A 23,675-nucleotide genomic window follows, 5' to 3' on the forward strand; every position below is an offset into this window, starting at 1 on the left:
TTGTTTAGATTTCACTCTGTAAATGCCAAACCAGACACTGAGCCCATGTGGGGACAGCAGGCTGTGTGGCCCTCAGGTGACTCTGATATCTGCTCAAGTCCGGGCCCCACTGATTTGGAGGAGCCCTAATAGCTCTGTGTTTAACAGGAGGCCTCAGAGAAGATAATGGGCTCCCCCTTGGCCTCTCAGACCTGTGCTCTGTGCAGGTAGCTTTTCTGAGTGCTGGGTGCTAGTTCATAGGTCCCAGTTCCAGGCTCAGCTCCATAATAACTTTCTCTTGGACTCTGAACACAGCCCTTGGGTCTCTAGGGTGGCTGTTCTCTGCTGCACATGGAGGCTGTGGGCCTAGGGGTCTCTCCTTTAGCTACCTACAGTCTCATTTCCACATGGAGGTGCCCAAGGCCAAAAGAAGGCTAGGCCACACTGAATGTGGGGGACTTTAGATGTGAACAAATGTGGGTATTTCTTCATCATAGAAGGACAGACGCTCTAGTGCAAATGGCACTGGGGGCTCTTAATGGAATTGGGAGAGCCAAAGGCAGCAGAAGAAGGAAGGGTTAGGGAAGGGATGGGAAGCTCTGGGAACTGAGCCCCATGTCCTTTCTCTACCCTCTCCTTGCCAGGCACCACCAAACACCTCGCAGTGGCCAGCCCCAGCATGAGTGGAGACGTAACCAACAGGCTGACTATGGTCAAAGCAGGGAGCTGGAAGAGGCAAATAGGAGAGGACACTAAGTAACCCCCAGGGACAAACAAAGAATCCCTAAGCTGTGAGCTCCTTCCTCCAGGAACACATCAGGAGGCCCGGGTGTGCCAACTCAGGGTAGATGAAGAACACACAGCAAAATCGATGGGGGCTGACAAAACTCAGGTCTTCCTGACCCTTGCAAGTCATCTGACCCCAGCAGGCCTCAGATTATTCATACCTGAAAACAAGAGAACAATATCCACTTTCCCTGTTGTATGGCAGCAAGGTGAAGATTAAAGTAACTGCTAAGATAACAAAATAAATGGAAAACCAAATCATTCTAAATGGTGCCTTATGGCCTGGGAGAGTGAATGCTTCTTCCACAATATTGATGAAAAGAAGTATCCATACTCCCAAAAATTTGGGTGCAGATCAGAAGCACTTTGAATTCTTAAGATGTCCCAAGAATTCATGGTGTTCCTTAATAATTGAGGGAAAAGGTAAGCCTTAGACCTTGGTTTGTATTCAATAAATCAACAGCAAATTTCATATAAAATTAAATCTATCACAAGAGGCCCAACAGGTGGACGGCATCTTTCCCCCGGCCTCCCCCTCACCTGGGTCTCAGTGATGGCATCTTCACTTCCCCAGGCTGGAAGCTGCTCACTTGCCATGGTGTTTTCAGCATATTCAAACGATGAGCAAGTCTGAGGCCTTGGCTCTGCTTCGTTCTGCTTTTGGGAACTGATTTTTCCTAAATGAGGGAATGTAGTTGGAATCACAAATCAGCTTTCCTCAACCTTGTACAAGTTTGGGGAGGGATGTGCAGGACAAATTCAAAAATGAAAAAGTCCAAACAGCACAAGCTGGTCTTCCTGCCATTCTGTCTCCTGCAAGTCTTTGCTACCCCGAACATCTGGTTATCCTACCTAGGGAGGATGTTCACCTTCAAGACCCTAAGGCAAACTGTTCTTGGACCTCTTTTCCATAAATGTTGAAAGATTCTCCAGGTTCAAAACAGTTCTGTGAGCTAACCATTTGGGAAACACTACGGTTATTCCTCCAATAATGTTATTCATCTATTAACAACTAGGTTTCTTTTTTGGAGGGCTTCTCAAAGCCTGCAGTGTGGGAATGGGCATTACCACAGTCTCTAAAGACAGCATTCAAATTTGCAGAAATTGCAAACATACTCGAACAGGGGACCCGAATCTCTTAGAATATTATTAAGGTCATCTTGAATAATATGGGTTCAGAAGCTTTGCTTGGAAGACCTTAAAGATCTTCTAGCACAGTAATTGCCAAGCATTAATGTGCATATGTATTAGCTGAGCTTTTGCTAAACTTTAGATGCTGATTCAGTAGGTGTGGGGTGAGCTCTGCATTTCTGACGAACTCCCAGGTAATGCCAAAGCTGCCGGCCCATGGACCACACTTTGAGTAGCGAGTGTATAATTAGCAGAGAACAGTTAAAGAAAGTTTGCCCATTACCAGTAATAGGAGATTAACCTGCAGAGTGTACGTCTTCATCATGTCAGAAAGTAGAATTGCTGTCATTATCCTCCAACCTCAAAGACTATCAACAGGACACGCCGTGACAGCCTCTCCACAGCATTTTGCTTGTGAGGAGAAGCAAAGTAATTAAGTTCTCATCAGCACTGTGAGCTCTGTACAGTTACTTCCATTTTTGATAGGGGGATAGGAAAAAACCAATTCAAAAGTACACATTAAACAGGAAGTGGCTGCCCTACAGTAGGCATAACTCCATTTTACCTTTGTTCCACTGAGTTCCCCATTCTCTAATATTTAATATGAATCATAAGTGGCTACAGAGAAGCGGTATCTGTGGAAAGCTGGCCACAGACACCATTCGGTGGACAGGAAACTTCAGGCTGAGTGACAGAATTTCTTGCAGTATGTTCACCTTACTATCTACCATACACTACCTTTCTATAACTCTTCATCATAATTTAATTAAGACACAACCTTAAAAAACTAGTGCAGTGAATATTAGCAGCACAATCAGAACAATCTCCTTCCAATCCCTTCTTTATGAAGCAATTCAAGGCTTGTGGTTTCTATTCAATTTGTTATAATGACAGTGTTTAATCATGGAGTCTACGGTAGCCTGCCACTAAATTGAGGTCACACATGTGACCATTCAGGCATGGAGCATATAATCTATAACTAAGATTTCACCCCTGAATGTCTGGAGGCTATGTCATTAATTAACAACGCATTTATTTCAAAAATAATATGCATTACAGCCTTTAGAAACGTAGCCTTGGCTCTGAATGAGAAGTTTGTGATGAAATGTTCGTGACAGTTGGTATTACTGTGTGAGGGAAGAACGTAGCCATGGGAATAGCCCAATCACATTTATTCAAAGATGTTTAATTAAAAGATTCCTTTTCTAATTTCTCCGAAGTCTACTGTATAATCTCCACTTACAGCTCCTTTCTAATCATCAAATCATAATGAAAGTGTTCCATTTAGAGTTCTAGTTCATATGCTTATGAATTTCGCGAAAGCAACATAAGGCACACAAGTTCAAAATTATTTAGTGTCATCCTGGGCTGCAATAAATATTTTTACTCTTGAGGGAACAATGAAAAAACTTTGACCCTTAGCCTGGCCCTGTGTTTAATCATGAAAGCTTGTTTCAATTGACGTCAACAAAGGATGGTACTTCCCAGTGGGAAAGCTCACTCCATTCTACTGCAGTTAATGCACATTCTACTGCTGATATATCAAGCTCAGTTTTGATAGTTCAACACATAAATATATTTGAACAGGACAGGAATACGTCAGAAGATCTATGTTTCTGGTTAGAGGGCAAACAATATTTTAGCTAATGTTATACCTGGGGTCTAAATTGGTCTATATTCAGTTAAGCTTTGTAGGTAAAACCCCACAAATGTACGTTTATGTGTTTTTCTTAAGTGATTCATACATCCACATCCTAGTGCTTACACATTTGTCTCCTTAGATGTGTGGGCATTCCTTAACATAATATTAATACTATGAATAGATAATGTCTTATACACATTGTTTTACTTTTTGTTAAAAAACATGCGGGGATTTTCACATATCCATATTTCTATCAGGGAGAGGTTATGTCTGCATCTCCCGGTGGAAAGTTTTCCGTTTTTGTCAGCAAGTGCATTATTATGAGTGGGAAAATAATCTAATTTAAAAGGCAATTGGCATTCTACCTGAGGAGGCTGGTTTGGGGAGGCGGCTTTGAAGAGGTCGCATCCCTCTGGCGGTCATGACTGGGTCAGAGGCGGAATGAACAATGGCGCTGTCTGGAGGGCGCCGGCTGTCTGTAGAGGAAGGCACTTCACGTTCAAGGGTTTGGGCTCTGATAGAAGAAGCTGCAGAAAGGGCTGGCTGGAGGGGCAGGAGGGACTCAGTGTCCTCTGGGGACTCTGGCTGGCATATGTAACGTCCGGTTGAGCGATTTCCCGAGTCTGGGAGAGGGAAAGTTCCGATTCCACTGTCCAGTGTTCTCATCTGGCAGTTTGATTCTGAAACAGAGAATTAGAGAGGTTTAGAGAAGGCTCACGTAAAGGGATTAAAGAATCCTGGGTATCTGGGTACAATCTGAGGGGAAGGGGACACTGAGAAGGGAGAATTTAAGAAAAAGAAAACTGACCGATATTTGGAAATAGTATCTGTGGTATTTCCAAATTTCCAGGGAGGTGTAGGAACCAGTCATTTAATTGAACATGAAAATATCTCCTTCACATAATATGAAGTACGAAAGCCATCTCATTATGGGCAGGGGTGGTCATGTGTGCATAGATTCTAGATAGTTTCTCCATAGTTATAATAGAATAGGAGCAGTCTCTGGAGACCAAAATTATTATTATTTTGGCAGTTTATCTTTTTGGCCAGGGCTGGGTTTGAACCTGCCACCGCTGGTATATGGGGCCAGCGCCCTATTCCTTTGAGCCACAGGCGCCGCCCAAAACCAAAATTATTTTTAATTACTCTTATTTTAATCTTGGAATCATGTGACTTAAATTGGTTAAATTTATTAAGTGAAATGAGTAACAAGCACACATCACAAATTGAAGTGATGTTCCAACAAAGGTAACTGCATCTCCTTCTTGAATTATCATTCATTCAGCTGCTGACTAAATCTCTGGCCTCTCAACTTAACTATGGGATGGGGAATTCACATGCTAGGAGGGGCATCCCAAAGGGCACCTTACCCATTGTAAGATCACTTATCTTATGGGCTCATGTGACCCAACTGCCACTTGAAACCTCAGTGAGAAGCCTACGAGCCACTGTCTTTCCTATCAGTCCCAAGGATCCCACTATTTACCATATCTGTGACATATTCTGTTAATTATATCTCACCCTCAAAAAGTGTGACATACAGACAAAAATACAATATCTGAAAAGATGATCCCATTTTAAATATCTGAATTGGTGATGTGGTTTATTCAAGCTAAGGAGACAGTTTCCAAGACCTGGTTGTCACCCAGAAAGTCATCTGTTTATATGATATTCTTAGAACAGAACTTCCTTAGTTTCATCTTATAAGTATCTCTGAAGTCTGGCACTGGGTAAGAGAACAGCTTAGCACCGTGCTAGGCATGATGTTTGGTGTCCAGCCTTTTGTTTTTTCGGCTACACATTGGAAGAAGAAGGGTTGTTTTGGGATACACATTAAATACACGAACGCTAATGAAAGCTCATGGACCAAAAAAGGTCCATGCATTATTTTCATGGCATGTGACACCACAGATAAGCAAAACAATCACTAGATAACCAGCTTATGGCCTACAGGTCACAGGTTGGACACCCTTGTTGGATCATGATGTAATCTTTGTGTCAAAGACTCAACAGCTACCATTTCTTTGGTGCCTTATGTAACAGGGACTTGTGGTGTGACCTCTGTAAATAACATTATTTGAAACCCTGTGCAAGGACTTTAACCTCTTAGGGTCTCAGGCTCCTTCTACAATTGCTGTGAGAATCAAAATATGTTCAACATCAAATCCCCAGAATTTAGAATGACACCAACCACAATGTGAGCTAGCCAAATAAATGAAATAATAAATGGCATCATAACAAAATGCTTAGCCTATTTATTACATAGAAGTGGATATCTTATAGGTAAATATCTTATTCTTCAGTACCTTTCATACACAATCTCAACTAATGTTCAGCAATTAGCATCCAAAATACAGAAGCTGGCCAATCTCCCACCCTCCTCCTCAAAACTTCTTTGTTTTAAGTAAGTAGTGGGATTCTGGGAATTTCCTTTAATACTAGGTTAAAAAAAAAAGAGGTAGTGGGGAACAGAGTCAACTTTTCTAGGCATAGGTATAAGTAGGTTTGTTTTTCAGTTTTGGAAGTATTAGGAAGATGAAGTCTGTATTAAAAAAGAGGCTTCAGCCTCCAAAAGGATACTTAGTAGGAAGATGTAGATAGCCTTTTCTTTAAAAGGGTACCATTTGGCCATCTTGTATACCATGTACAATGCAAATGATTCAATTCGGAATGCTGGAGAGGAATTTAGGCACTGAGGGTAGTGCCTCAATTATGGCATGCTTTCATTCAGCTCGTGTTGGCAGGGGAGCCATCATGGGAAGTCTGCCCTCATTGAGCTCATGACAGCAGGTACACTAGCATAGGAAGTCCACACAAGTGGAAAGTCCACACATTTTTATACCCAGGAGAACAATAGTGGCACACTGTTGTGCCAAACAGCAGTTACATAATCAGGACATCACTGTGCACAGTTATGGCTAAGACACATATGGTGGCTTTCGGTGGGACCATGGGTGAGAAGGCCCAAGCAACCTTGTCTTACTCCATGTCTTACCCTATACCAGGAGATGTCAGAGTCTGTTCAGGGGCTACAGGCTACCTGAATCTGACGTCATTGTTTGAGAAGTGTTTTTCTTTCCCCGGTCATAAGGGCCAAGCTTTAGCTCCATTCATTTCAGAACCTCTACCTGGTCAGCTTTATGCTCAACCAGCCTTATAGATTATTCATTATTGTATCTATTCATTTTCTTCTCAATTAAAGGGATTTGCTACAAACTTGCCTTCTGAGAAATGATCAGCTATTTCCATGGGGAGGCATTGCTGTAAGAGTTGAAAAAAAAAAAAAGACCCTGCTATCAAACTTAAATGTCTTTCTTAATTTTAGCCTGAATATATACTGCTTTTCAGATTTAACATGTCCTTATGTTGGAACTGGGGCAATTCTGAAATATTTCAGACTCAAACAGGAATAAGAGGATCTTCATCAGAACCAATCCAGTCTTTGGTGATGGGAATCAGAGATCCAAGGGATGTAGCAGCTGAGATGTGTTAGACCCTGTGTGCCCTAGGCTGCCTGCCTGATAATTACTGCCGGTATCAGGACCACCTACCCCTCAACCAAGGAGCGCTCAGCAGGGCAGGACACCAGGGGCACTTTGCCTTTCAAGTGGACATCAAAAGTCTGGCTGCCTATTATAGCTACCAGGGCTTCACTGATTTCTTTGTGTCATCTCTTCATTTTTACAAACCTATAAAGTAAGAACTATAAGAAATGAGCAATCACAGGCAACTTGTCCAAGGACATATTCTATAAAGAGCTTAGACTTCAATCTAGGCCTGCTTGACTACAAAGACGGCTTTTAGTCATCAGGCTATCCTGATTCCGACAAAAACACAGGTAACAAAAAGCACCTGTCTGCTCAGTCCATGGCCATAGAAGCAGCCATGGGAGTAGAAGGCTGGCAGGATGCTCCTAGGCAAGGGGCCCAGCTTCTCTGAAGCTGGTGCTGAGTGGGTGCTGGTCTCAGAAGTCTAACTGGGTTCCTGGGCTCTCCACCCTGAGGCTGGAGTCTCCTGTCAATGTGCCCTGCATCCTCCCAGCTGTCCACCCTGTGCAGGCTCCTTGTGCATCATCCAGGTAGCTCCTGAGAGTCACAACTGCCTAATAAATCTTCCTTCTGCTATCTTGGATTAGATCCTTAGACCTCTAAACCAGGGTTTTGCTAGATTCCCCAGCTTGGTAAAAAGCACTGCCTCGGAGGGAAATGTTTTTCAGGCTTTGTCTCTCCCTTCTAGGTATTTTCTGGATTATAAAGCATTTAATCCAGTCCTTTCAAATGAAGATTCAAAAAACAAAGGGAGATTCTTGGCTGCCTTTTCAGTGATTATTTGGAAACAGGCTCCATATACAAAGCCCACATATGTTTGCCCAGCCTTTATAACACAGGCCATGGGTCAGTTGCAGGAATAGGGCAGAGCAGGCATTTGGGGTAGGAAAAATGGTAAAGGAGGTCTAATTCTGTTCTTCTGAGGATATTTCCAACATCTATTCCCTTAAAATTTTTTCCCCTTTGCCTTCAACACCTAGTATTATCATACCAGAATCTATAAAACAGGAGTTTTGGAATCCTGAGTTCTCTGATTTTCTGAGAATTGTATGCCCTGATATTAGAAACCACCTGTTATTAAGGCCATTTTTTTATTTCTAAAAATTCCAGATGCCAAATGTAATGACTGTGAAGGACTCATTTGTAAGCATCTATGAAATAAGGTATGCACAGTTAGGGGCTCAGACATATGCCAAGTTTCACCCTCAAGCAAATTTCCTCAGAATGCACAAACCTTTGGCAATGGAAATTTATATTGAAAATGCTGACACCATCTTCATGTAGTTTATTTAAGGTACTATGAGCTTTCTGCAGTTAATAAAAATATTGTAACTCAAATTGCGAGCGTTAGATATGGAACTTCTGAAGCCAGTTTTTTCTCAGAGGACTTTAAGAACTCAAAAAAATAATTAAATGGCTATAGTGGGAACAAAGTTCAAAGGGGCGAGTCTGCCTTGCATCTTCAATGAGTTGACTGAGTCTTGTTCTCAGTAAGTGTGAGGTCACGTTTATGCTGTGAATACAGCTGCCAACAGGGCCTTGCTAATGAGTTCAAGGGTGGGGTCACTGAGTGTACTAGGGGGCTTCATCCTTCTAAGGGCACCAATTATATCTCCATCCCTGGTCAGTCATTTCTCCTGTCCTCATTGTCCCATGCATCTTCTCTGTCTCTCAAGGTCAGTGCTCACACTTACTACCATTATCAAGCCCTAGGACATGCATAGGTTGACTTAGGCACTGACTTCCTTTAAAAGGAAAGTCCCCATTCCTTTTAAAATCATGGGGCACACTTCCAATTTTAGTATCAGGTATATCCAGATGAAGTAGAATGATTTTGAAGTATTTCTTCTTTTTCTATTGTCTATAAGATTTGGCATGATCTGTTTTTTGAAATTATCTTTTATTTTTATTTATAAATATTAGTTGTCTATTTTTTGAGATTTTGGAAAAAATACGAAGTTAACTGATGACTCCATACTGAACCTCAGAGTCAAAGCATTCTATGAGACACTCTTATCTGACAAAATGAATGTTACTTTTTTTGCCTTATTATTATTATTCAATATTTCATTGCAGCAATCGTCTGATTTCTTTTCTGAATGTATTTATCTTCGTTCGTTCTTTACAAGGTTTTTGTTTCTAGTCCTTATCTTAAACATTGTCATTGTTGTTACATTTTAAGCCTTTTTAATTTTGTGACGGCAAAAAGTGGAAATCAAATAAACACATGTATATGCATAGAGAAAAAAAATCACAGGACACATAGAAAAAATATAAATAAATGGCTCACAGAGGAAAATACCAGCCCCAAGACCACTGGTCCACTGGGGGCCCCACATCTCCATTTCAGCATACCTGGGACTCATTCATAGCATGTCAGCAGCAGAATAGTGGGGAATTTCTTATTTACAGAAAGGACTGAGGTCTACTGACACCTTGAATACCTCACCTGTATATTTGTTTGTTTGGTATGCAAGGAGAAGAATATATTTTTAGTCTCTTAGAAGCAAATACAGAAGTTCTATAAGGCTCTCCTTTGGGGGAGAAGATTGCTGGGGTTAGGAATATTCTCAGGCATGAGGCTTCAGTAAAGAGGGAAGTATGTTGTCTGAAAGGGAAAGGAGATGATAAGATGGTGAGGTTCCATGTGGGATGGTGACAGAAAAGAAACTTTGGAGAAATGTCTCCACTGGGGATTTTCAAACTGTTAACATAGGGTGTGCTATATAAAATCCCCACTCATCTCACTGAGCGTTACTCTGCTGTTCCCTCACCCCGCTGTCTCATCAGCTGGCCTTAGTGTCTTTTGCTGCAAATTAGATCACATTTTCATTATAGGGGTGTTTTGAGGACCAGAAACAAACCACATGATAAACTCAGCAATGCCTCAAGCAGGGATACTATTATTATCCAGAAAATGTCAGCAGTTCTCAATTTAAGTGTTATTAGACTGTCAGCATGTTGGGGGCAGAACTGGATTTTATTCATCTCCCCACTGCTCATGTATGAGCCTGCCCCTTATCCCACAGGATAATAATTATACACTCCAGGCTGGCAGAGTGTCTGGTTCATTCTCTAACACCAGAGCTCAACACCCCACCTAATACAGTCAGCCCTCCCTGAGGTGTAGTGAATGAATAGATGGATGAAAAAAACAATTAATTCTTAGGACAGTCTTCTTTATGTTAAATGAATGCAAATCTCTTCTCATGAAATCTTAACCTATTTCTTTTTGTTCTGACTTTAGCAACCAAAGCAAAGAGTTGACTTCCTTCTTCTCAGTAGCTATTTTCCATATATAGCCAGACTTCATTAATTCAGATGGCCAGAAGGATAAGGTCACTCAGAATAACTGAATATTTTAAAGACTGATTTCTTAGTATTTTCAAGTCCTTGGAACAAGGATGGATGACCAGGCAAAGGACAGACAGTGAAATGCTGTGTTAGCATCCTCCCCAGTCCGCGTGTCCACCTTGAAGGATCACTGGACCTGCAGGTCCTGGGTCTACCTAAAGACACCATGGCATGGAGATTCTAGACGTTCTGGACCACACCTTCTAGGATTCTAGATGCCATACGAATGCTGCCATCCCATTTAATGCTGCCATTTACAGTGGTGTGAGAACTAAGTTCTTACAAAGTCAAGTTCTGGTAGCCATTTATAGTGAGCAGAAGAGATTACTCAGTTATTTCCAATGTGCATTTATACAGATTTATATAGAACTGGTGAATTATTCTGCTAACTGGGCTGACTATGCTTCTTCCAAACTTGTTTTATACTGCATTCCTTCACACAGCAACATTCACTTCACAAATAGCTGCAAAGGGAAAAGTTGATTTCCAGCACTATTTCAGTTATTATGAATTTTTAAGTGAGTGGAATATGAATTAGCAATGACTTGGGCTGGTTGGGAAATAGCACTCATTTTTCTCTCAGCTTTCTCTTCTATAGATTCCCGTGTTTCAATGTTTTCTCACAGATCTGATGTCACATATCATTAATGGTTTGAATTTGTAAACCCTAACGCTTGGTATCATTAATACATCTGTCTGAAAACATTACTACAGGATATTACAGGTTGAAGAAAACCTTATTTTGGTTCTAAGTTACCCTGAATATTCAGATAAATGAAGTGAGAAAAAGCACAGACTTCAGAGTCAGAGCGACTGAGCATGCAGACCTGCCTGGCTAACTGCTTGTTGCAGGACAACAAGGGGTTTTAAAAACTATTCTGACACATACAGTCATAGCTCATTTTAATAAGCCTAGTAGAGTGCTCATTACAAGGTTCGATTAGTTTCCATAACTGGTTGTGAGGGAGAGGTGAGGCCTCCTGTAGGTGTGTGATCCACATGCTGTCACAGAATCCAAGGCCAACCAATTGTCATCTGTGCAGTCAGTGTTCGGTGGCAGCATCTGGGTACATTTTACTCAACAACCACACTGGTTATTTCCTAAGGAATTATCTTTTAGCCATTTCCTTGGGGGTTAGTTCATCAAAAGTGTCATTGTCACAAAAGAATATGGATTGAAGTTCTTAGAGCTGGTGGCAAGCTTCCTCAAACATAGAAATGAGGGAGTCCATGTTCTTGGGAAGCCCATTTTAGAGCTGGCACCTAAAAGGATTTTTAAAAAGCCTATACAAATGCTGTTTACTGATGCTGTCTGGTTTACAGACTCATGACACTCTCAGGGAACAGTCCAGATTAGTATCCCATGATTTTCATTTCGAGAATGTACAGCACATTTATCCTAAAAGCTTAGACTGACTTCTGTGCAATGAGATCCATTTAGAGATTCAAATAAATTGTTAGTTATCATTTTTCTCCCTTTTTTAACCTTTATAAGTCTTAGGAAAATAGAAAACTTTGAAACTGGGACGATTTTGTACTTTTAAGAGCTTCCATCATTATCTACCAAAGTTTCAGCCAAACCTGTAGTGAGAACCGAACACCACTCACCAGTCAGAAAGAGCGACTTATAGATGTTTAATATTCAAACCATATTATTAACTGGCATGCTTTCTATAAAGCAACTGGTCATGTAAATAATTCTTGGTAGGAGTTCTCTCCAAGTTCCTAAACATCTTTAAGCTACATGTGGTATTGGCAATAGAAACTTAAACTACAGATGGGAAAACAGATCTCTTTATTTGCACATCCTTCTCTTCATCTGCATGGCTGAAACAAGCTAAAAAAGCCAAGCCTGTTGCCAAAGCCACATCAATTAAATGTCGGTTATTCATTCTAAGTTTACCCCACGGTTTTGTCAAAGCAGTCAAAAATGATTATACTTGGTTATTTATTCACAACCATTGGGTAACTTGGCTGTGGCATTAAGATGACCTTCTGGAAGGGTAAATTCAATTTGATGGCTTTGGAATGCATGCGAATACTCAGCCTCTAAGTTCAAACGAGATTTAAGCTTCCTGAGACTTGACAAATGTGCTAGAGAATTTAAATTTGTTTTCCAGTCTCTTGTGCTCTCTCCGGTATAGCGGAGGACAGGGTATTAGGAGTCTGGTATACTTGTGTGGGGACTGAGTATGAAAACAAAATGTAAAGAATTAATATAACACAAATTTAAAAAGGGAAAAGCGAGGGAGCTTGAAATTCCTTTATAAAGTTGAAAGGCAAGTTATTCAAACCAATATAAAAGAAGTGTCACCTCAGGTTGGGTCCATATCCAGGGAATTTAATATTCTTTGTCTGATAGTGGCATCACATAAATTACAGTGGTAGGATGTGACTCAAGAATATAAACTAGAAAAGGTTAGAAATGTATTCCAAGTGACCATGTAAACCATGCCTTCATAGAAATCTTGCTTGAATTTATTTACATATATAGCTGATGTAACTCCTAAGAAAAAATTCCTTAAGATGTACTCCTTCGGTACTAAAACATCTTCTTCTAAAGTTTTGGGGATGGTTCTTGGGTCTAGTATTCTGGGATTTGTTACTCAATTTTCCAAATTCTTCTTTTTTTAATTTTCAGAATATTAAGGGGTGCATGTGTTTTATTTACATACTTTGTTTTTTTACAGATTAAGTCAGACAGATAAATATGTCCTTCACCGAGATACTGTGAATATATCCAACAGGTGTGAATTAACCCATCTCCTCCTCCCTTCTTCATTTTAATTGGGCTTTACTCCCATATGTGTACTTAAGTGTTGATCAGTTAAGTGTTGTTCCAAATGATATTGAGTTGCTATTGAGTACATGTGTTTGTTTCCTCATTGTGAAGTTTCACTTATAAGAATGGTTTCCAGTTCCATCCGGGTTGTCACAAAAGATTACTCGATTGCCATTTTCTTATGGCTAAGTAATACTTCATAAACATTTTTTGGTTTTAAACAGTGTAATAATTATCTTTATACATTTATCATTCCAGATTGAAAAATCCTGAGGTCTTCATTTAACTCCTTCATGTTGTGTTATGCCACTATGCCTGTCTTGAAAAATCAATACCTGAACTTGTACACAATATTTACTGTGGTTCACAAGAGTAGGCTAATGTGACTATTGTAGTTTAATGGTCAGCATTTGTTTGATCTGGTCATGGGATTTAGGAACAGACTTGGATCCTAGACTCTCAGTCCTGTTTCAGAGCCATCACTACCAGCTCAAAGTCCTTGTTCATGTGAGTACAACATGAAGCCTTTCCAGCTCCCCATGATACAATGATTACTGAGTAACTATTTTCTGTTTATTTGTCAAATCTTGTCCTCCTTAATTCAACACTATTCTAACCTAACCCCCCCCACAACTTACTTTCATTAGTAAACCTTCTAAAGTACCCCCAAAATGTAGACCACAACAGTTCCAGCCCTGATCCCTGATCACTATTTTTCTAAGTAAAGAAATGGCAATTTAACTCTCTCACTTGCCCATTTCTATCTACACCAAAATTACTCTATCCTCAACCTTTTTCTCCCCATGTAATTTAACTGACCTATTTTTTTCTTGTTATCTTCTTTTAATTCATTTTGGGGCTGATACTTATACAAGGCATTTTAAAGGTCTAAAACATAATGATTGATGTTTACTGATTCTCCTTTGTTCACAGGCTCATTACATTCTCAGATCACATTTCCAAATTATTAAGTCATGATTTTCCCTTGCAGAAGGTACAGCATACTTACCCTAAAAGGCTATCCTTGTTTCTATTCAGTAATCAACTCTTTCTCATGGATTCACTCTATTTCTAGCTATCATGTCAAAATGAACTGAAAAGCTAAACAATTATCTGGTGAATCTGATAGACACAGATGGATATTATGGGCCAGTCTGTCTTTTGAAATCGCTTTTCCTCCATATCAGGTTTGTTGAATTATATGGACAAAATACCTTTACTCTTCATTTCACCTGCCTAGATATAATCTGCTTTCATAAGATACAGGAGGAAAGGAAGAAATAAAATAAACTTAGGGTAAGATGCTGAATGAAACAGCTTGATTTGGCAAGAAGCCTATGAAAACAGGGAAGCATGTTTTCATAGGGGAAAAATAGGGGAAAATTCAGACCTATCAGTTTAGCAACTGATGAAGATGTTATTGAAAATATTTATAGGAATACTGGAGCTAAAGCAACCTATGTATTAGTACCCTAATTTTTTAAATTAAAAATGTAATTAATGTTAGATATTCTAAGACTATAAATTGTTTTAGTCTGCTTATATGACTTTAATTATAGATTACTTAATGAAAAGCTTCAGATAGATAAAAAATTTAAGTTCAAAGATATTTTTCTTCATTTGTTTCTATATTTAATCAGTATTAAATATTTTTTGAATTACATGTAGAAGGAAAGAAAGCTCAAGTCTTCATACGTTGAAGCTTTTAAAAAAATATTCATTTTAACATGCCTTACTTGTTTGGAAAAGATTCTAATTATAAGATAATCTATTTAAAATGAATATTTAATAATCCTTCATTTTTTCTTTCATGTGACCATAGTTGAAATGTGAACAAAGAGAAGGCTGAAGTTGAGATGAATCTGTCTTTCCATTTCAGCTGCTACCCTCCATTCACCAAATCCCATGGTTGTCTCTATAGGAAGATAATAAAAATAAGTAATAAAATCCAACAGACCAGAGGATATGAATGTGGGTAAAAATATATAGAGATTTTTGCTTCCATCCTTGAAGATATAAACTGCTACAGGAATACACACACACATACACACACAGTTATACTGTTTTCAGATATTGGATGATAGGTGGCACAGAACTTTATCTCTGAATCGAGGAAAACAAATGTGGTGGGCCTCGTAATTTTTCTAGCCAACTCCCTACAGGTGGTTTCTAGACTGGCACATGGAGACAGGGAATACCAATACAACCTGGAGGTAATGTTGAACTGAAGAGAGAAATATGGGCACAAAGAGGGTAAGTATAGGGATAGGGACAGCTAGATTTTGTAGGGCAGAATATTGAAGAGAAAAACTAGTAGTAGAGGTTTCTCTATGGTCATTGGCTGAGTACTGACTCGCAAATGCATGAGATGAAATTCATAAAATTAGAGAAATAATTACCATAAATTTGTAGATTGACAAATTTCTGGAGCTCATATCGACTAGAAATAAAATGTTCCTACCATCCGGAGGGGACAGATCTTATAATATAAGGACTATACAGTAGAATTCTAAAGAAGGTCAAGCCTTAGAAGCAAAGGTAAATTATGCTCAGACTAAAGGCTTCATTAGACTCATCATAACAAAACTTAAGAGCAAGCCTTGAGAATGAAACAAATCTACAAATGCTTTAAATGCATCCCAGAACAAAGTTTAATAGTCTTAACAGGAATACAATGAATTCCAACAACCATAATATAAAATCCACAATATCTGGCATCCAATTAAAAATTGCTAGACATGCAAAAAAGTGGGAATATAGGGTGGATATCTAAGAGAAAAATTATCCAACAAAAAGACAACAAAACTGAATTAACAAAGACTTAAACATAGTTATTATAGATATTATAAATATGGACAAAAATATAAAGCAAATCTTGAGCATAATTAGGCTATATTAAAATACTAAATAATGCCCAGATATAAATTATGGAGTACTTTTAAATAAAAATATATTGTATAGGATGAATAACATATTAGCAGAGATGTTAGACACAGCAAGGAAAAAGTCAGAGAATTTGAAGACAGAACAAGGGGGAAAAAAAGACTTAAAACAGTAGACCATCAGTGACTTGGTCATCAATCTTAAATAGTCTAAATATGTACAATTGAAGCTTCAGAAAAAAAGAAAAAGGAAGAAAAAATTATGTAAATAAATTATAACCCAATACACTAAATTTAATGAAAACTACAAACATAAGATCTAAGAGACTGAATGAACCACAATCAAACCAATACAGAGAAAACCAAACCAAGACACATCATAATTAAACTGCTGCACATCAGTGATTTAAGATGAAATCTTATTAAGCAAATGAGAAGAGGATATTTTCCAGAGGAACAAAGATTAAAAAGTAACAGCAGACTTCTTGTCAGAAACTATATATACCAGAAGAAATGGAATAACTTCTCAAGAATGCTGAAGAGAAAAAAACCTGGCAATATTTCAAAAATTTATTTCAATTAATCAACTTTTCAATGAATTCAAAAATCAAGGCAAGATAGATTCTTTTCAAATAAACAAAAGTTCAGATAATTCATTGCCATGGAATTTTAGTATAAGAAATAATAATGGAGTTTTCACAGGTGGATGAAAAATAAATACAAAATAGAAATCTGGATGTATATAAAGAATAAAGAGCACTGGAAATGATAATATATGAAAAACTATACATTCTAACATATGTAAAATGTATACAACAGCACAAAAAATGAAATAAATTATATGAAAGTAATCTGTAACATATTATTTAAGAAATACTATGATGAAGTGAAAAAATAATAAAATTACATTTAAATGTCAGACCACTCACTAAAACCAAAAAACAAAGAGATGTAGCTAGTAAGTTACAAAAGGAAATGATGTAGAATCAATTAAAAAATTCAATTAAGAAAAGGCTGAAAAAGAGGACAAAAAAGAACAGATGAGACAAATACAATATAAATAATAAGATGGTTATATTTGAACCCAACCATCTATATAATTACATTAAATATAAATGGTCTAAACACTCAAATTAATAGGCTGAGATTGTCAGATTAGTAAAAAAAGCAAGACTCATGTACATGCTTTCAATAAGAAATTCATTGTAAATATGAAAACAAAGACAAACACAAATAAGAATGTAAAAGTATAAGCATGCGAACATGAGATTTACAGGTTAGTTTAGAAGGTCACATGACATTAATATTTATGTTAATACATAAAGATCATTTATATTAGTATGTATTAGAAACAAGTGGTAATTAAAATATAAAAAATACCATTTCTAACAATATCAATATATGAAATATTGATACATTTTATAAAATATGTGGAAAGTGTGTACACTAAGAAGTACAAAATGCTGTGGAGATAAATCAGAGAATATTGATATAAATGGAGAGATTTGCTATATTTGTGTATCAGAAAACTCAGTATTGTTCACATGTCAAATCTCTCCAAATTAATAAATAGATTCAATATTACTGTAATCAAAATACTATTAGCCTTGTTTTGTTAGACATTGACTCACTACTTCAAAATTATTTGGAAACAAAAAGATCTTATAAAAAGTAAAACAATTTCAGAGGACTGACATAACCTAATTCCATAGGGTTACAATAATAGAGTGTAGTATTGGGTAAAGATTTACACACAGGTCACTGGAACAATACAGACATTCTGGAAATAGGCTCATTCATATATTTTCAGTTGATTTTGGACAAGGATGACACTGTAATTAATAGAGGACAGAGTGTTTCAACAAAAAGGTACTGGAAATGCTAAATATTCCTATGGAGAAAAATTAACCTCACCCCTTTCCTTACATTGTATGTAAAAATTAATGCATAGACTAAAACTTAACAGCTAATACCATAAAACTTCTAGAAGAAAACATTGAAGAGTATCTCTATAACCTTAGAGCAGGCAACAATTCTTTTAAAAGAGCAAAAAACGTGAACCATAAAAGAAAAAAAAAGATTTGTTCAAAATTAAAAACTGCCTTTGAAGACAATGTTAAGAATATTAAAAGGAAAGCACATACTTTCATATCAAAGATAAATCACTACTATAGCCCAGGATGAAGGGGGGAAGAGTTGAGGGATAGGAGGGGAGGGAGGAGATTTGATAGAAGGAGGGTGGGATGTGGGACGATGCCTATGGTCATATTACAAGAGTACATGTCAATTCTATTAAGTATAGAGTATAAATGTCTTAATACAATATTATAAGTAAATGAGGTGAAGGCTATATTAACCAGTTTGATGTAAGCATTCCAAATTGTATTTAAAATCAGCACATTGTACCCCATAAATGCATTAATGTATACATGATCTATGTGTTTATGACTCAATAAAAAAAAAAAAGGAGAGCAATATACAACCATACAACTCAGCAATAACACTATGATCCCAAGATAAAAGGACATAGAAGTCTACCTAAAGATTTAAACACAAACATTTATGGTAGCTTTATGCATAATGGCCCAAACTGGAAACAACCAAAATATCGTTTAGCTAGAGAATGGATAAATAAATTGTGGTACATCCATACACTGAAATACCAATCAGCAATACAAACTGAAACAACACAAAAAAACCTACTAATGATGACACACAACATGGATGCTTCTCAAAAGTACTATGCTATTTATAAGATGCCAATCCCCAAATACTATATAGTATATGATTGACCTAATAACTTGAAATTTTAGCAAAGGCAAAATCAGTTTCTATGGGGGAGCTGCTCCTCCGTGGTGGAGCGTGGGGATCACCGGGAGTCCTTGGGCGAGTAATCTAGTGACTGAGCTGCCCAAAGGCAGGGGCTGTGACACTGGAGGAGTGTGGAGCTCCAGGTGTTTGGCAGATTAACAGCCCTGGCCCTCAGGGGCATTGAGGGAAACTGGATTTGGCACATTAGATAAGCAGTCAGCCACGTCAGGAGACATCCCAGGGATAAGTGCTTTCCTTGGAAAGCTTCTGCTTGGTCTAGGTCCATGGATTGGAGGGTCTTTTACATGGGCCAATGAGACATTTGGACTCCTAAGCCTGCCGGGTCTGTGAAACCAGCTGAGGCCTCTAGTCTCCATTTTGTGTAGCTGTATCAACTTTGGGATTAACTTCTCACTCCTCAGAAGATCACCTGTTGCCCAGACAATATTTACCAAGATATATATACTGTTTGTTTGGGGTTTTTTGGGTTTTTTTGAACTTCAACTTTTTTTTAAATTTATTTTTTATTATATCATAATTGTGTACATTAATTCTATCATAGGATACAGTATGTTGCTTCCATATGCAGTTTGGAAAACTCTCATCCAACTGGCTAACATACCCATCACGTCTTTCTCATAATTGTTGTGTTAAGACATTTATATTCAACCTTTAGACAAATTCACATGTACCCTAATAGGATAAATTATAGGTGTGATCCCCACAATCTCATTCTCTTCACCCATCCTCCCTCCTCCCCTCCCCTTTCCCCATAGTCTAGGGCTCCATTTGGATTGTAGCTTTCCTAAGATAGCTAACAATTAGTTTCATAATAGTGTTGAGTACATTGGGTACTTTTTCTTCCATTCTTGAGGACGGCAGTGCCTGTGGCTCAAAGGGGTGGGGCGCTGGTCCCATATGCTGGAGGTGGCTGGTTCAAACCCAGCCGCAGCCAAAAACTGCAAAAAAACCTTTTTTTTTTTGACATTTTTTCTAGTTTATATAGAACCTTCCATTTTTGCCTTAACAATTAAAATTTTATTTTTGTCAGTGTTTCTGCCCCTATTAATTTTTTTTTTTTTTTGCCCTCAACTTTATCCTACTAGGGATTTTGCTTTCTTGTTATGGTTTGATCTATAGTATTTTGGTCTCTCCTCTCTACCTGGAGGAGGTGGGGTACTGTGTCTGAGCTGGCTGGCTGTTGACCTCAAGAGATTGAGGGTCCTTAAAGGTGGGTCATAGTACCCTACTATGTACACATATAGTATTGTACCCTAATACTACACATATACTATTTTTGCCTTTTTCTTTTGGTGCCTATCTTTTTTTTTTGTTAATATTTCCTTTTACTCACCCCCTCTTCTTTCTCTCTCTCTTTTTTTCCCTTATTTTTTCTTTTTTAATATCTTCTTTCTCTTCTTGCTCCTCAATCTTCTCACTCTTCTGTTCTTGTACCAAAAGGACTCATTAAAATTTCAGGTCAGTAGCATAGTAACTTAGAACAAGAAGTGAAAGGAAAATTAGGGTAAGGAAACAGATATAAGAAAGCACTCTTGAAGGAGAATCAGCAGAAAAATCCTGGCAAGATGAAATGCCAGTCCAGAGTAACCCCTTCTAGGGATCATGAGGTAGCTACAGCAGAGGATTCCTCCTATAAGAAATGTTAGAAATGACAGAAGGGGAATTTAGAATACATATATTAAAAATATGAAGGAAATTGCTGAGAAAGTGGAAAACAATCAAAAAACAATGAAAGAAATTGCTGAGAAAGTGGATAATAACCAGAAGGAAATTCAAAACCAGAATCAAATAAGAGATGAATGATACAAAGAATACAGAAAGGACATAGCAGAGTTGAAGGAACTGAAGCAGTCAATCACAGACATCAAAGACATAATAGAAAGTATCAGTAATAGATTAGACAATGCCAAAGAAAGAATCTCTGAGGTAGATGATAAAGCCCCCAAGATAACCCAAATTGTTAAACTGTCTGAAAAGAAGAGAGAGAAAGCAGAACACTCATTGATAGAATTGTAGGATGCTATGAAGCGTTCAAATATACGAGTTATAGGTATCCCTGAGGGGGAAGAAGACTGCCCCAGAGGAATGGAAGCCATTCTAGAGACTATCATAAATGAAAACTTCCCTAATATTACCCAAGATTCCGGCATACTCCTTTTTGAGGGATATCAGTCCCCTGGTCACCTTAACTCAAATAGACCTTCCCCAAGACATATTGTGATGAATTTATCTAAAGTCAAGGCTAAGGAAAAGATTTTTCAGGCTGCCAAGAGTAAGCGCCAACTGACTTACAAGGGCAAACCTATCAGGGTGACCACGGACTTCTCTAATGAAACTTTTCAAGCTAGAAGACAATGGTCACCTATCTTTAACCTACTTAAACAGAACAATTTGCAGCCCAGAATTCTATATCTCACTAAGTTAAGCTTCAAAATTGATGGAGAATTTAAAATTTTTATTGATATGCAAACACTGAGGAAATTTGCCTCAACAAGACCAGCTTTACAGGAAATATTTCAACCTGTCCTACACACTGACCATCATAATGGACCTTCAGCAAAGTAATCACCCAGAAATTAAAGGACAGAACCTAGTTTTCACAATGAAGCAAATGACAAAACTAAGCAATGGACTTTCACAAAATATAAAATAATTTTTGATCATCTGGCTATGTATCTAGTAGAGATATCGCAGGATCAAACAGTAGGTCTACTTTTAGTTCCATGAGTGTTTTCCAAACTACTTTCCAAAAAGGTCTTAGTAGCTTGTGTTCCCACCAGTAGTGTAGAAGCGTTCCCTTCTCTCTGCATCCATGCCAATATCTGTAATTCAGGGATCTTGTGATGTGGGATAATCTTACTGGAGTTAGATGATATCCAAGGTGGTTTTGATTTGCATTTTTCTGATGATTAAGGGTGATAAGCATTTTTTCATGTTGTTTGTAGGCCATGCCCCTGTCTTCATCAGAGAAGTTTCTATTCAAGTGTCTTGCCCACATAGAAATGGGATTATTTATTCTTTTCTTATAGATTAGTTTGAGTTCTCTGTAGATTCTAGTTATCAGATCTTTGTCAGAAGCATAACTCGCAAAAATCTTCTCACATTCTGAAGGTTGTCTGTTTGCTTTACTTACTATGCTCTTGGCTGTGCAAAAGCTTTTTAATTTCATCAGATCCCAGTAATGTATTTTTGGTGTTGCTTCAATTGCCTGGGGGGTCCTCCTCATAAAGCATTCTTCCAGGCCAATTTCTTCAAGTGTTTTCCCTGCACTCTCTTCTAGTATTTTTATAGTTTCATGTCTTAAGTTTAAATCTTATATACAGTGAGAATCAATTTTTGTTAATGGTGAAAGGTGGGGGGTCAGTTTCAGTCCAGTTCACCCAGCACCATTTGTTAAATAGGGAGTTTTTCCCCCACTGAATATTTTTGGTAGGTTTGTTGAAGATTAAATGATGATAAGTTCTTCTTTTGGTTCTTCTCTTGGTTCTCTATTCTGTTCCATAAATCTACCGCTCTATTTTTGTGCCAGTACCATGCTGTTTTGATCACTATAGATTTATAGCATAGCCTGAAGTCTGGTAATGTGATACCTCCTGATTTGTTCTTATTTCTGAGTAATGTATTTGCTATTCAAGGTTTTTTCCTGATTCCATATAAAACGAAGTACTATTTTTTCAAGTTCTTTAAACATGAGTATAAACATGTTTAAAAAATGACGTGTTTAAAGCACATGACAATGGTGCTTTAATAGGGATTACATTAAATCTGTAGGTTGCATTGGGTAGTGTGGACATTTTAACAATGTTGATTCTTCCTAGCCATGAGCATGGTATGTTTTTCCATTTGTTAACATCTTCAGCTATTTCTTTTCTATAGTTTCATAGTTCTCTTTACAGAGATCTTTTACGTCCTTTGTTAGGCAAATCCCCAGATATTTCATCTTCTTTGGCACTATTGTAAAAGGAATAGAGTCCTTGATTGTTTTTTCAGCTTGACTATTGTTGGCAGATATAAAAGCTACTGACTTGTAAGTATTGTATCCTGAGATGCTGCTGTATTCCTTGATCACTTCTAAGAGTTTTGAAGTTGAGTCCCTCGGAATTTCCAGGTATAGTATCATATCATGTATGAAGAGTGAGAGTTTGAGCTCCTCTTACCCTATTTGGATACCCTTGATTGCCTTCTCTTGCCTGATTGTGATGACTAAGACTTCCATTACTATGTTGAATAGCAGTGGAGACCATGGGTATCTTTGCCTCATTCCTAATCTGAGTGGAAATGTTTTCAGTTTTACACCATTCAATATGATATTGGCTGTGGGTTTGCTGTAGATGTCCTCTATCAGTTTAAGAAATATCCCTTCTATGCCTATTTTCTTAAGAATTATCATCATGAAAGGATGCTTGGTATTTTCTGTGTCAATTTGAGAGAATCATATGGTCTTTGTTTTTTATTTTATTGATGTGATGTATTATATTTATAGATTTGTGTATGTTGAACCAATCCTGTAACCCTGGAATAAAACCAACTTGATCATGGTGTATAACTTTTTTGATGTGTTGTTGAATTCTATTTGCTGAGATCTTACTGAATATTTTTGCATTGATATTCATTAATGATATTGGTCTATAATTTTCTTTTTTTGTTGGATCCTTTCCTGGTTTGGGTATCAGAGTGATATTTGCTTCATAGAATGTGTTGGGAAGTATTCCATCTTTTTCTATGCTTTGGAAAATGTT

At 37.8% G+C, this 23,675-nt stretch overlaps 1 protein-coding gene across 1 annotated transcript in view; it reads right to left on the minus strand.

The window, feature by feature from the left end:
* NCKAP5 (NCK associated protein 5) overlaps positions 1 to 23,675 on the minus strand; it is an 807,957-nt gene that overhangs the window by 37,603 nt on the left and 746,679 nt on the right. The window contains exons 15-16 of the mRNA XM_023515856.1: positions 3,904 to 4,218; positions 1,306 to 1,442 (exon numbers count right to left, since the gene is read on the minus strand). Coding sequence (XP_023371624.1) covers positions 1,306 to 1,442; positions 3,904 to 4,218 — 452 coding nt within the window. The remainder of the gene's footprint in view (positions 1 to 1,305; positions 1,443 to 3,903; positions 4,219 to 23,675) is intronic.

This window comes from Otolemur garnettii, unplaced genomic scaffold (genome assembly GCF_000181295.1).
Source record: "Otolemur garnettii isolate 467f Iridium unplaced genomic scaffold, OtoGar3 scaffold00080, whole genome shotgun sequence".
Lineage (NCBI taxonomy): Eukaryota > Metazoa > Chordata > Mammalia > Primates > Galagidae > Otolemur > Otolemur garnettii.